This window comes from Acinonyx jubatus, chromosome B1, assembly GCF_027475565.1.
Source record: "Acinonyx jubatus isolate Ajub_Pintada_27869175 chromosome B1, VMU_Ajub_asm_v1.0, whole genome shotgun sequence".
Classification (NCBI taxonomy): Eukaryota; Metazoa; Chordata; class Mammalia; order Carnivora; family Felidae; genus Acinonyx; species Acinonyx jubatus.
In genome coordinates this window covers 169,072,404-169,088,439 of record NC_069382.1, presented here as the reverse complement: position 1 = coordinate 169,088,439, position 16,036 = coordinate 169,072,404, and the positions used below count along the sequence as shown (strand labels likewise).

Genomic DNA, 16,036 nt, shown 5'->3' with positions numbered 1-16,036 from the left:
TAAAATTCCTGTGGGGATTAAGGTGGCAGACCAAAAACCTCCATCACAGAACCTGGTCCTCCAAATCCCTTTCAGTTTTCCACTTGACCATGACTGCCCCTTCATAGTTTTCCTGCAACTCTAAGGATCTATGCAAAGTAGCCATACCCCACAATTAGCAGTATGGCATTTCCCTTCTCATTCCTGACAAGTTGGTATGCTTAGAGGCGGGCACTGTGCCAGGGACTTAGAACACAAACAGGAAAATGACCTCATGAAGCTACCTAGGAGTCAAATTAGTATATAAAGAATTAAATACAAAAGAGTGCTAAGACAGAGCTTCTCACAAAACTAGAAGACAGGAACAACTAACACAGAGACCTTTCCAAAAGAAGCAACACCTGAATTGAGTCCTAAGATGATTAAATGAGATGTTTTTTTAAGTAACCTCTACCCCCAACGTGGGGCTTGAACTCACAACCCCAAGACCGAGAGTCACATGCTGTACCGACTGAGCCAGCCAGACTATACTTTTGATAGTCATATAAATCTGAGTTTGAAGGCACCGCTGTTAAGTTCCATAGAGCAGGCCTAGCTCCCCACTCTATCTCAAGCACTGGGCCAGCACTTGAGATAATGTTGGATGAATGCAATGGGGCACCTGGCTGGCTCAGTCAGTAGAGCGTGTGTGCGGCTTTTGAGTTCAAGCCCCACACTGGGAGTGATTACTTAATAATAAAAGCTTTAAAACTATACGTATCGGTTGAACACATGAGCAGTTATTTCTTTACATCTGGGCTCCCTCCAAAAGAGAGGTTCTTGATTATGTAAAATGAAACTCATGGTAGATGTGTTTTTAAAAAATTGAGTATTAACATAATCTTTAATTGAGATTAATTTTTTGCTATGACTTTACCTATTGCTTTTGACTTTAAGAAATTTTAAGTGGGTATTAAATTAACACTTATTGTGTATTAATTCTGAAATAAATTATTAAAGTTGACCTATAATTAACCCTTGAAATATGGTACTCTCTTGTCATATTATAATATTGTGGCTACAAAAAACAAAATAGTTTCACTCTTTCTACAATATTTCCTCTTCTTCAAATTTGTTTTCGCCAAACTAATTATCTTTTAGAAATCATATATATCTCTACATATAATCAATGTTAATGATACAGCAAAGTCTAGCACAGGCCTCAAGAAATTCTAAGATACCAGTGAGTAAAAAAGAAGTGTGATCTGAAAAATTTTTAAGTAATCACAGGTTCTATCCAGGAAGAATTTTAAGAAACTGCATCAAATTCCTCTTTATTCCTTCATTCATTTATTCATTCAACAAATATTCACTGAGAGCCTGCTATGAACCACGAACTCTTCTCAGTGCTTGGAATAAACAAAACAGACAAAAGTCTCTGTTTCTGTGGAGGTTTCAAGATTCTACTTTTCTATTCTTGGTCTTTCTGTCTTTAGAAAATAAAGCAAAACACAGGAAATAAAGAACAGACAATATAAAGCACAGAAAGGGAAAAGAAATAGAGAACATATGATTATGGAAGTATCTGCCTCTCCTACTTGCCCTAGAATCTGCTCAGTCTACCTAAGAGGCTGCTCCCAAGAAGTGAAAAAACCCAATTCTATTCTTGGTTGTGTTGAGGAAGATGTGTGAAATTCTGAAGCCATAATAAGTGTAATCACATGAGTCCGAGACTACTCTTTCAATGAAATACTGTACTACAGAAAGTTTTCAGGTGTACCTGATCCAAAAGTACTAACCAACACCAGCAAAATTAAACAGAAAATGGAAATTAATTAATTTAGATTTTTAAAAAATAAGTTCTCCTTCAAACATGCATAATTGGAATAACTGAAACATTTAAAACTCTTTATGCCTGATCTAATGATTTATTTCAACATTTTGACATTTTCACCACGGTTAATGTAGTCTGATTATGGTTTTTATTCATCCAGAAGTCAACTTTTTACAGCTGACTTCAGATCTAAAAAATCAAATTTACACTATTTCAATGAAGACTGAAATTAAGTTCAAATCGAAAACAGACCTACCAACCTAAATGTCCACTGACAGATGAACAAAGACCACATGGGGTTTACACACACACACACACACACATATGTGTATATTATATATATATAATATTATAATATTATATTATATATGTAATATAATACACATATATATATATTATTCAGCCATAAAAATAATGAGATCTTGCCATTTATGACAACATGGATGGGCCTAGGGGGTATTATGCTAAGTGAAATTAAGTCAGACAGAAAGACAAATACCACATGATTTCACTTATATGTGAAACCTAAAAAACAAACAAAAAGCACAAAAAGACCATAAATACTGAGAACTGGTGGTTGCCAAAGGGAAGGGGGTTGAAGAGACAGGCAAAATGTACAAAGGGAAGTGGGAGATATAGGCTTCTAGTTATGGAATGAATAAGTCACAGGGACAAAAAAGTACAGCATATAGAATACAGTCAATGGTATTGCAATAGCATTTTATGGTGACACATGACAGCTAAGCGTGTGGTGAGCACAGCATATAGAGTTGTCAATTCACTATTTTCTACACCTGAAATGAACGTGTGTCAACTATACTTCAATTTAAAAAACAAATAATTGGGGGGCATCTGGGTGACTCTTGATTTCAGCTCAGGTCATGATCTTACGGTTTGTGGGATCAAGCCCCACACTGGGCTTTGCACTGACAGTGCAGAGGCTGCTCAGGATTCTCTCTCTGCCTCTCCCTTGCTCTCTCTCTCTCTCTCTCTCAAAATAAATAAATAAATAAATAAATAAATATGTTTTTTTAATAAATAATTGTGGGGCACCTGGATGGCTCAGTAGGTTGAGCAACCAACTCTTGATTTCAGCTCAGGTCATAATCCTGGGATCATGGGATAAAGCTCCATGTTGGGCTTTGTGCTGATCATAGAGCCTGCTCGACATTCTTTCTCTCCCCCTCCGCTTCTCTCCCCCCCACTCGTGCTCTCTCTCTCTCTCTCTCAAAGCTAAAAATAAAAGCATTTAAAAAATAAATAGGGGCACCTGGGTAGCTCAGTCAGTTAAGCATCCAACTCTTGATTTAGCTCAGGTCATGATCTCACAGGCTTGTGGGATCAAGCCCCATGTTGGGCTCTGCACTGACAGCATAGAGCCTGCTTGGAATTCTCTCTCTCCCTCTCTGTCTCTGCCCCTCTCGCACTCCTGCTCTCTCTCTGTCAAAAATAACTAACTACACATTAAATAAATAAATAAATAAATATTTAAGAAAATAAAAAATAATTTAAAAAAAATAGACCTACCACATAATAAATACTGTATTTCTCTAGGCTATATTACTTATTGTCATTAAATGTTCAATAGATTAGAGGGGCGCCTGGCTGGCTCAGTCGGAAGAGCGTGCAACTTTTTTTTTTTTATGTTTATTTTTCGGAGAGAGAGAGAGAGAGAGAGAACAAGCAGGGGAGAGGCAGAGAGAGAGGGAAATGCAGAATCTGAAAAAGGCTCCAGGCTCAGTGCTGTCAGCACAGAGCCCAACACAGGGCTAGAACTCACGAGATCGTGACCTGAGCCGAAGTCAGACACTTAACCAATCAAGCCACCCAGGCGCCCCAGCATGTGACTCTTGATCTCAGGGTTGTAGACTCAAGCCCCATGTTGCGTGTAAAGATTACTTAAATAAACTTTAACAAAAACGTTTGATAGATTAAAGTAGAAAGGGCTAGAAAAGATGTTTTCGTACCAGTAAATTTTCTATTCTAGTTAATTTCTCTTTTATTGGAAATAAAGTTTATTTGTACTTCATCAAATACTTATTAAAAATGTACCATGTGCCAGGCACTGTACAGCAGTTCCCTATCCTTGTGGCTCCTGTCCCTGCAAAACTTATACGCTAGGATAAGATGCTGTCAGTAACAGGTTGCCTATCTATTAATATCCAAAACGTGTGCCAAGTAAACAGAGGCGTGGTCTTTTCACTAAACACACCAGGGTTTTGTTTTGTTTTTTACACTTTCGTGGATCTGACAAAAGCTATGAATATTTTCCACAGAAATATGCAAAAACACACTATAATAAAAATTTATCCCCGGTTCCTGGCACAGAGCTCCTAAAAACCTTGGAATTTCCTAAGTGACAGAAGTGTCTTCTGTTATTTACAATCAGTTCTTTGGATCACACCTAAGTTTATACTAATGAGGCAACGTAGGATGGAAACTGGTCACTAGAAAGGCCAAGAATGGGAACTCTCAGCCCCACTCCTAGTTCTACAGGGAGAAGAGGTGGACTGAAGATTAGATTATAAAGACTCTTGAATAAGCAAGGTTCGATGTTTGAAGAACTTCTGGGTTGGTCAACATATCAAGTTGCTAGGAGGGTGGCATACCCAAAGACAGCACGGAAGCTCTGACCCCCCAACCCTCCATATCTTACCCTACAAACCTTCTCCTTCCCTTTAGCTGTTCCTGAGTTGTAGCCACATAATAAACCAGTAAATATAAGTAAAATGTTTCCCTGAGTTCTGTGAGCCACCATAGCAAATTATCAAACCTGAGGAGGAGGTCCTGAAAAAGCCAGTCAGTCAGAAGTATAGGTGGACTAGGGCTTGTAACTGGCTTCTGAAGTGGGAGCCACTTTGTGGGACTGAGCCCCTTAACTTATGCAGTCTGCACTAAATCTGAATAGTGTCGGAAGTAAACTGAACTGTAGGACACCCAGTTAGTATCAAGAGAACTAGAGAACTGACCGATGGCAAAAAACACCCCACACACATACAAAACTTTGCATGTAATCTAAAATTCAGGGGTTTTCCCTGAAACCTACTAATGGTTCTCCATGAATCCGAAATCAAAAACTTCTGATCCACATACACTCAAGCTAACTCACATCCATCTCAACCTCAGTACCAAGTATATACACACTGATACCTCCTAAAGCTCTCCTCAATCTCTCCACCCCACACCTCCCCTAAGTTCCATATCACGTAGCCAATAGTCTGCCGATACATCTCTGTCCAAATGCCCCAAAGATACCTCCAATCCATAATGTCCAAAACTAAGCTCGTATTTCTGTGGGACTTGCTTCTCTCCCTTTATTCCCCACCTCAATGCATAGCACCACCATTCACCCAAAACAGAAACCTGGGTACTGTTTTTCCTCCTCACTCTGACTCTCCACCTATTCATCCTATCTCTCAAATATTATTGTCCCCTTCCCTCTTTTTCTTTTGCCAATGCTCAGAGTCAAGGTATCATTTATTTACTTCTTTAATAAACCCTTAAATAGGACTTGCTCTGTGCCAAGCAATAATTTAAGCACTTTAAAAATATTTACTCATTTAATCCTCATAACAAACCTATGACTTTTTTAACTTCAACTCCAGAATTAAAAAAATTGAGAATGCCAACAAGATATTCTCTAGTAAAAGTTTTGAAATTTAAGATGCTCTTAAACGTAAGCAAAAAAAGACTTCTTGCATTTTCTACCTTAAAGTGTAACTAACAATTCTACAACACTATTAGAGAGAAGCATCACCTAGTAGGCAGCCCAAATGCAATTTTAGCATACATAAGCCAAGACAAAATACCCAACTTTGCCAAGTACTCAAAAAAAAAAAAAAAAATCTTGCATTTTTAGAGTCCTTTACCTGTACCAAGAAGTTTCCAACTTGGTTCATTATATAAATCCACTAGTAGAGTTACAGATGAAAAAATTTTTTGCAATAAATACTCCTAAACCCATACAGAAGTAAGCTTTCACTGACCTCTAGCTTTAGAAGGTCACAGTACAAAAGCCACTATATATTTACTTGGAAGTATAATCAAAACCTTCAAGTTACTTTTTTCCACTGTTGATGAGCTCAACCAACAAACAAGTTATATTTGCCTATCAAAAATGCAAAAAGAAAACAAATTATGTCACTCTGTTCACTTATCTTTGAAAGGTACAGGATTTTATGCAAAGTAAGTATGGCAGTGCTCTGTAGAGTAGTTGCCACAATGTATCTTGGCTTCACTTCTCTACTTTGAAAGTAACAAAGAAATATAAATATTTCTGATTAATATTTTTAAGTCAACCACCAAATCCACAAGAAGAAACTGATTATCAACAAAGTTCACAAAACCTGTCCAAATATAAGAATCTTTTATCCTGAAAAACACTAATATACAAATTATATATCTGACTAATATACACAATGATTTAACTGGTAGCACAGCAGAGACAAGCTGTGGAATAAAGTACTTAAAACTATATTGAGGTCTTACACTTTGAAAGCAAAAAGTTGTTAGAATGCTTTCCCTGAGATCAGGAAAAAGATGCAACCACTCCCATCACTTCTATTCAACACTTGTGAAGGTTCCAGCAAAAGCATTTAGGCAATGAAAAGAGAGAGACAGAGAGATAAAAGGTACCTAGATTGGACAGGATGAAGTAAAACTATCTCTATTTACAGATGAAATGATCTTATATAGAAAAAAATCCTAAGGAATCCACGAAAAAAACTATTAAAACTACTACATGAGTTCAGCAAGGTTGCAGAATACAGATCAATATACAAAAGTTTCTACACTTTTGCAATGAACAATCCAAAATTGAAATTAAGAAAACAATTCCATTTACAATATCATCAAAAAGAACAAAATACTTAGAAGTAAACCTAATAAAAGTGTAAAACCTATACTCTGAAAACTATAAAACATTGTTTAAAGAAATTAAAGACGTAAACAAATGAAAAGATAGTCCATGTTCATGGATCAGAAGACATTCTATTGTCAAGAGGGCAATACTCCCCCAAATGATCCACAGATTCAACATCATCACTATCAAATCCCAGCTGGCTTCTTTGCTGATTCTAAAATTCATGTGGAAAGTCAAGGGACCTAGAACACACAAAACAATCTTGAAAAATAACAAAGTTGAAGAACTCATACTTCCTGATTTCAAAACTTACCACAAGGCGGGGGGGGGGGGGGCGGGGGGGGGGGGAAGGGCAGGCAGGGACTTACCACAAAACTACAGTAAAAAAGACAGTGTGTTACTGGCACTAAGATAGGTAGATAGGTAGGTAGGTAGGTAGGTAGGTAGATAGATAGATAGATAGAGGAAAAGTACAGAGAATTAAAAAAAAAAAAATCCTCACACTTATGGTCACTTGATTCTTGACTAGAGAGCCAAGATAATTCAATGGGAAAAGAAATGTCTGCAAATGGTGCAGGAACAACTATCCACATGCAAAAGAATAAACATGAACCCCTACTTCACACCCTATACAAAATATTAACTCAGGACGCCTGGGTGGCTCAGTTAGTTGAGCATCTGACTCTTGATTTCAGCTCAGGTCATAATCTCGGGATCACAGGATGGAGCCCCACATCCAGCTCCGTGCTGAGCATGGAACCTGCTTAAGATTCTCTCTTTCTCTCCCTCTATACCCCTCTCTCCCTCCTGCTCACTCTCTCTCTAAAATAAAAAATAAAATTTAAAAATTAACTCAAAATGGATCAAGGTTAAAGGTGAGAGGTTAAACTTTTAGAAGAAGACAGGCATAAATCTTCATGACCTTGGATTAGGCAATGGTTTCTTAGATACAACACCAAAAGCTCTGAGGAAGTGATGACTGAGGCTTGAGTAATAAGAAAAAGGCAGACATGTGAGGAAGGATGTGAACAAGGAGATGAAATAGCAAGAACAAGAGCAGAGACAGAACCAGCCTAATACACTCAAAAGACAGAGAGCTAAGAGAGGTAGGTAGGGGCCTTAGAGGTCACCTACTACTACATATGGCAAAAACTACACTATAATAGGGTGACAGCACTAGTCCAGGGGGAGCATTCATATAGTAAAACTCAATGCAAAAGGTATCCCCTAAAATGGGGCATGAAGCAACTCAGATGTATTTAGACATGACAGCTCTTCAAACAGGCTATACTCTAGGTCTCATGTGTGTTTGATTCAACCTTATGCATGTGTTCAATAAATTATATCAGCCAACAAATTACATATGCTGATTTCTTAAAAATGGCATCTCAGGTTTCATGCACATTTTGAGCATGTTATTAAATTCTAATAGCAACCAAATTGTTGACATGACTTCTTTTCTATTCTTTTTATCTTTAATTTTGTTTCAATTCCTTTAATAGACATTATGTTCACATGGTTAAAAATTCAAGAGTAAAAAAGTCTGCTTCTGATCCTGCCTCTCAGACACATATTTCCCATCTTCAGAGGTAGCAAATGTTATCAGTTCCTTGTGTATCCTTTCACACTTCAAATAAAAGTGTGTATATTCTTTTCTCTCTTTCTCTGCATAAAGTGAAACTTTACATACTGTCCTACACCCTTGTTTTTTAACTAAATTATCTTGACAACTGTTTTATATCAGGGCATAAAGTTTTCTCTTTTTTAATGCTTACAGAGTATTGGATTTTGTAGATATAGTATTTTACCCCTTTATTGATAACTTCAGTTTATTTAAGAAAAAAAAAATGTAGCCCCCAGGGTAAGAGTTGTAAACGTCTATGGAAGGGCTTCAGAAGATATGCAAATTCTCTTAAATGTTGCATACATGCCCATATGTATTTCTGTGGGCAGAAAATTTGCATACCACTCACCACATTATCAAAGGGAACTGTGACCCAAAGTTAAAAACTACTGGATTACAATATAACTTGTGCCTAGGTGTTCAATAAATCTACACTGAATAGAATTTTAGTCTGGGGTTTTGCTAACTGTTGTACTAGAGACAGAAAGACTAAATTAAATACCAATGCAATCCAAAATTCTTATCTATGTTATAGAACCTTTCCCTTCAGCAAAGAGCAAAACTGACCCATCTGACCCCTACTTCTTCTCTTAGAAGAGCTTTGTTTTTCATCTGCATGCGAACAAAAGTACTAAGATAGAAAAGAACCAAAACTTAAAGTCCTTGAATATCAAAAGTTGACTATATAAACCATTGTTCACTGTAACTGACAACATCAGAGGCATCTTTGATACCCTTAAACTATGCAATGTTCCAGAGTCCTTCCTAATAAAATTAGATCATTGGTAGTCACATAGTAGTATACCTCCACATGCTAGGTGCCACAAAAAAAGCTTTACACATATTACCCTGTTTAATCCTCAAGGTAATCACTTAAGACAGCTATATTTTGCCCCTTTTTACAGTTAAGAAAAACACAAGATTAAAAAAGTTAAAGTTAAGCTATTTACTTAAACCAAATAAAATCCACCACCACAAAACTACCAAATGGCAGAGCAAGACTAAATTATCGCCTTACTCTTAACCTTCAAGACTCCAAATGTCATCAACTTTCCACAATACTATAGTGCCTTAAGTCCAATATTAATTATAATCATTTTAGGGAGGCAGTATAATGTAGTGGTCAGAAAAACCGAGGTTCCTACTCTAGTTCAACCACTTATTAGTTGTATGACAAACTGTTTAAACTCTAAAAGCCTCCTTCACCATCCGTAAAACTAGATTGCTGAGAGGTTTAAGTGAGAAAGGTACATAAAACAAACAGCTCACACACTGATATTTGGTGCAAGGTGGCTATTATTTTATCCCTTTTTTATGAGAAAAAAACACTAAGGGCTGCAAGGTTTCCCAATGTGGCATAAAAATTTTCCCTCCAGGATGCTGGTGTTGTGATAAGGTAAAAAATAGTTGAAAAAATTGCGTCTGATTATGAAGTAGATTCTGGCTTAATAGATCATCATAAATTGTCCTTTAAATATTTCAAACACATATCTGTATCTATTTCCATACCAGCATGAACGTCTGTTTTAATACCTCCATAATCATTTCACGCTCAATTGATATGCTTTATGCACAATTATACAGAGGTGTGTTTTTATAAGATTATTTTTAACATCAGGTGATAAGCGATGACAGCTGTCAGATATATTGTATCTGTCTTTACCTCCAGTGTTGTTAGGGTTTGGGTTCCCCCCCCCCCTCCGGTAAACCGTGTTATCCCTTTGGCTTCTACCAATTCATTTAAACAAAATAAAGCATCCTCCCTAAGCCTTCGGTCTCAAACGGCTCTGTAATGAGCGTTTCGTGGCGCTATTAATGACGAAAGTTCAAGGCCTAACACAACTTACAAAAAAGGAAAGTTTGTTACATTTTTCTCCGCCTTGAACGAGGGCTTGAAATCAATGCTTTAAGCAGGACGCAAAGAGAGGTTTCGGGCAACGCCAAACAGGAAAACAACTTTATCGCCAAGCCCCCCAAATCACCTTCTTTACTCTCTTCCTTCCTCCCTTCCCCCAAGAGTAAAAAAAAGTGAAACTGCGGCGCAGCACCAAAGGCATGAGCGCAGCCAGCTGCCGAGAGCAGAAACCCCGCGGTCCCAGGAAAGCTGTGCGACCAGTGCCAGATTTTTGGCCCCTTCCGTGCCTTCGCTCCCCTTCGGAGCCCCGCACCGCCGTCCTCCCCCACCCTGCATTCCAAAAGTGCCCGGTCCACACCCAGCCTGCAAACTCTCCCAAGCCCCCGAGCCGCACAGCCTCCCCCAGGGACTCACCATCGCAGCCCACGGACTACGGCGCGGGCGGGCAGGCCGGTGGGCTAGGGAATCCGTTACCGGGACTCGGGATCCATTCGCGCCAACAACTTCTCCCGCGAAGTGGAAGGTGGTGGGGGCCGCGGCGCCCGGTGATGACGTCAAAAGGCGCGCAGCTTCACTTTGGCCCAGGCGGGAGGCGGGAGGTGCGACGTCGGCCCAGGTGACGCCCCGCAGGCCGGCGGGCCGCTGCCATCGCGAGGAGGTACGGGACCGGGGTCCGCGCGCAGGTTTGCGCCTTGGGCTTTTGGTGGGAGCCCTCAAATGGAGCTTCCGAGGTTGATGTACTAAGGCGGGCAAACCGGGATTCTCCCAATTACACGTCTCTAGGGTGCACTGCCTTACACCAGCTCTCAGGTGTTTCAATTACCACCAGCGATGAAGATAAACATTTCAGATGTCGTTTTGCACATTACATTTTAATATCTATTCTGAAATAAGAATTTCACCGGAGAGTAGTTATCCCGATTTTTTTTTTTAATGTTTGACCCACCGAATTGGAGTTTCTGCCTGCTAAGTGGAAACCCACAGTTTTAAAACCGGGCTAAAAGACCATTTTAAATGTTTATTTTTGATAGAGAAAGCACGAACATGGGAGAGGCAGAATGAGACAGAATCCCAAGCAGGCTCCACCCTGTCAGTGCAGAGCCCAACACTGACTCAAACTCACTAACCGTGAGATAATGACCTGAGCAGAAATCAAGAGTCTGACGCTTAACCCACTGATCCACCCAGGCCCCCTAAAGGACAGTTTCATATTGTGTAATTCCAGAACAGAAAAGACTTTGGTAAAATCATCTAGTCATCAACACCCACTCCACTTTATAAGTGAAAAATATAAGGCCCGAACAAGCTAAAGGGTCCACAGAAGGCTCTAGGGAGTCTAAATTCCCAAACCTGCACTAAGTTCATCAGAGCAGTTGTGTGTGTGAGACCAAGGCATAAACAAGGTGCATCACAGAAAAACAATGATCCCAAAAGCTTTGGGGTAATCAAGTTTCATATTAATAGATAAGCAACTGAATTGTGGAGTAGAATGTGACATTTGCATACAATTTTAAAACACCAGACTCTACGGAGTTTAGTGGAGAGAGCAGTATCTCCAGGTTTGGCCCTAGACTTTCAGATCTTTACCCACCCATCCTCCCCTTCAGGTCTGCATTTTATCACACCAATATCTCTACAACGAAAGATAGCAAAGCCTTCTGGAATACAACAGAGGTTAAAGGTGGAGAGCCTGTATTTATCAAATGCCAATGTAATATGTGCCAGGCATGCAGCTATGGACTATCCTAGTTCAGCTCATCTAATAGCCGCCGTGACACTAACTACTATTATTCTCCCCAATTTACAAAGGAGTAAACTATTACTCCTGAACAGAGAGAGCCCTGTTGCGTCAGACCATCTGCAGCCAGTATGGTAGGGTTCCCAGCCCCACCACATGCTATGGGCAAGATACTATGCCTCAGTTTCTTCATGCATAAAATAAGGATGATAGTAGTACTTCATAGGGTTATTATAGAACATTACTCTTGGCTTAAGATAATAATATTTTTGTCAGCTATTACTATTATTGTTACACAAGGCTAGGTATTATCAAGGGAGATAGATATAAAAATGAACCTATGCACTCCATAATTTTTTTAATGTTTATTTTTGAAAGAGAGAGAGAGAGAGAAAGAACAAGTGGGGGAGGGGCAGAGAGAGAGGACAGAGCATCCAAAGCAGGCTCCTCACTGACAGCAGAGGGCACAATGCTGGGCTCAAACTCACGAACCATGAGATCGTGACGTGAGCCTAAGTTGGACACTTAGCCGACTGAGCCATGCAGGCGCCCCTTGCACTCCATAATTTTGCTTAGGGAAATACTTGATAGGGGAGGAGGGGTGTCATTAGAAACTGAAAAATCAATGAAAACCATGAACCTACTCTCCATAAAAATGTACACAGCAGGGAGATCACAAATTTTGCTTATAGTCTCAGAGGATGTAAACCAATTCACAATGTCCATTGTGTTGCAAATAAGTAAATAAGATATATATTCAAAGTTTTACATATCTTTTATATAACTTCTAATTTTTTTATTTCTTTTTTAGCATTTGAAGCCTTCCCTGAATTTAGCTGAGACTTAAGTCAGAAGCCTGTAACTTCCAGAAAGATACCGAATTTGTTGAATTGTTTTCTTTAGGAACATTTACTTGGAAATATTCTATCTCAGAAATGTACCAGATTAAAAAATGACTGTATATGCTTTGATACTGCACCCCTCACCTGAGCTAACCTGTGTCTGATTTGACAGTTCCAGACATAAGCTTTAAGAGGACTAGCAGCTCCTACCTTGCTCTACTGGGCCCTTGAGCTCCCATGTAAAGCAAGAGAAGGGGCCAGCTGAACCCAGGATTACAGCCATCTCCACTTGGTACCAGGCTTGTAAGTGAAGCCATCTCGGACCCACCATACCAGCTGCCGGTGAAATTCTAAATGACCCCAACCAACACTATTAGAGCAGAAAAATCACCTAGTCAAAACTTGCCTAAATTCCCTGACAGTAGTGTGAGTGTAATAAAATAATTGTTCTTTTAAGGTGGTAACTTTTGGGGTAGTTTGTTGTGAAATGATAAGTAATCGGAACAGAAATATTGTAAAGAACCCAAAACGGAACCATGAATAAACATGAACAGAATATTCATGCTTATTTTCTCTGCTGGGGTGTTTTTTACCCATGCATCATTCAACAGATAATTATTGACCATCTACTGTGTGTCAGCACTTCTTTATGTGCTTGCTGGGAACCCACCAGTAAATAAGACAGACAGCCCCAGCTTTCTTGAAGTTTATATCTTTGAGGAAAAGAGAAAAATAAATAAGTAGACAAAAATAAAGTCTGTATTTTCAGAGAAGGGTAAGTGCTATACAAAAAATGAAGCAGGCTTATGAGATAGAGGGTACCTGGGGAGGAGGGTGTGGAAGTATTGTAAATAAGTGATCTAAGAAGGAGATATTGAGCTGGGATGTGGATGTTGAGAAGGGGCGAGCTTAAAGGCCCTAATATGATTGTAAGTTAAACACATCCAGAGAATAACCAGACAGCCAGTTTTATGACTGGTGCAGAATTCAGTGGAAGTGATAAGACATTAATTTGGGCAGAGGTGAAAGGAGAGATCCTCTAGAACCTTAGGCTCCAGCAAAAACTTTTAATTTTATTCTAAGTGTAATGGGAAGGCTTTATAAGATTTTAAGCCATGAGATTACTATGATCCCATCATTCTTACACTTGGTATTTTATGACAAAAAAGAAAAAGGTTACTATGTGTTTTATGGCAAAATATGATACCCATTTGTTTTCCGTGGAAGAGAAATCTAAAGAGTGCTAAAAAGATTACCAAATATAGGGGTGCCTGGGTGGCTCAGTCGGTTGAGCATCTGACTTCGGCTCAAGTCATGATCTCACGGCTTGTGAGTTTGAGCCCCGTGTCGGGCTCTGTACTGACAGCCCAGAGTCTGGAGACTCTTCAGATTCTGTGTCTTTCTCGCTCTCTCTGCCCCTCCCCCACCCACATTCTGTCTCTCTCTGTCTCTCAAAAATAAATAAACATTAAAAAAAAAAGTACTTCCATCAAAGGTTTTTCCTCATGCTATCTTTAGTTATTAGTTCAGATCTTCTTTGTGTAACTATTTCTCAAACCAGCTGATGAATAAATAAGACTAATAATTCATTCCAGAATGGCATTGGTAACAGATAATACAGCAATTGGATAAGCAGTGCAGTTTCCAGAATTAAGGGCATCTATTAAAAGCCTAAAATATTTTTAAAGACTTTTAAATAATCATTTGAGACCTAACACAGAGAAGACATATCTTTAAGGGATATATTATATATTGGATCTGATTACCCAATGCTCACTGGCCTTGTTCATCCTTAAAAGAAAGGGTTTTAGGGAAAGTTTGTCAACAAAGCCAATTTTGTGTGAAAGTCAAGGATCTCCTTCCCTCCCCAATTTAGGGATATATCTCTAATGGAAGAATTATTTCCATTCATTGAAGAACCCTTTACCACAGAAGTTAGAATATTGACATTAACATCTTTATTGGTACGTTTCTAAACTTGTGAATAGTTGGATTATGCATATAATAATTGGCTGTCTTTCCATAACATATACAGAGAGTTAAATCATTGTCCTCCTAAAATGACTAAAAGCTTGGCATTAGCTAAAAAGTACATAATTTGAATTTTGGTCATCCTTTATAATCTAACTACTACCATGTGTAAGTAGAAAACAATTGTTCAATGTAAATTTTCAGTGTTAATACAACTGCCTTAGTTAACTTATCTGTATTATGGAAATAACTCTTTACTTGAAGTCTCTTTAAAATCCTTTTCAGTCTGGGGCGCCTGGGTGGCTCAGTCAGTTAAGCATCCGACTTAGCTCAGGTCACGATCTCGTGGTCCGGGAGTTCAAGCCCCGTGACGGGCTCTGTGCTGACTGCTCCGAGCCTGGAGCCTGTTTCAGATTCTGTGTCTCCCTCTCTCTCTGACCCTCCCCTGTTCATGCTCTGTCTCTCCCTATCTCAAAAATAAATAAAAGCTAAAAGAAATTTAAAAAAAATAAAAATAAAATAAAATCCTTTTCAGTCCTCTTTAAAATCCTGTTCCAGTAACAATAATTACATTGTCTTTCACATAGACTTTTATAAGTCAACAGAAACCAATCGAATTTTCGCTGTGCAACAACAAATGTGACTTTCTGCCCTCTGGATAAATATTAGCATGTCCTGCTTTGTCAGGGTTTATTGGAACATATTCCTTATAGAAAACAGTCCATTAGAATGTAGCTTATCCTTTTCTGCATTTATGGTGACTGCAGATCCAGACCAGTGATGCTGACCTTGTAATCTATGTATGAGCATAATCATTAAGTCATAATCTGTCACCATGATAGCACATATATTCTAATTTATGAAATTAAGCTCTATGTCATTTATCTTAATTCTTGGATGATATTCAATTAACCTTCTTATATGATTATACTTTTGTAATCTAAATTTATATAAACTTGCCTGATAATTTTTATAAACTGTAAATAATAAAAAGTTTCTCCCAAGTATATCAGTGTCTTCACTTAAGTTAGGAGAAGAAACATTTATATTTAAAATAGTAAACTTAACAAAAAGCATATAACTTTACTGATGACATACACATTTGATTATATATCAGTATAATCAAATATATTATTTGATTAAATAATACTGCTATAATATACCCATACAATCAAATACACATACTCTATCTCAAGTTGTAGATTAATTTTCTAAAATATTCATTGGTAATTTTAAGAGTGTTTATAGACAGAGCAACAAGAATGCCAACAGCATTTTGTAGTGATAATAGATTTTTTTTAGTGTTTATTTATTTTTGAAAGAGAATGAGCAGAGAAGAGTCAGAGAGAGAGG

The 16,036-nt window shown here is 38.4% G+C and overlaps 1 protein-coding gene across 2 annotated transcripts in view; it reads right to left on the bottom strand.

Moving 5' to 3' along the window:
• Positions 1-10,680, bottom strand: part of RFC1 (replication factor C subunit 1) — an 84,801-nt gene extending 74,121 nt beyond the window's left edge. For both annotated transcript variants that reach the window (XM_053217454.1, XM_015083282.3), the window contains exon 1: positions 10,547-10,680. In XM_053217454.1, coding sequence (XP_053073429.1) covers positions 10,547-10,549 — 3 coding nt within the window. In that variant the 5' untranslated portion in view covers positions 10,550-10,680. The remainder of the gene's footprint in view (positions 1-10,546) is intronic.
• Between the last annotated feature and the right edge of the window lie 5,356 nt (positions 10,681-16,036).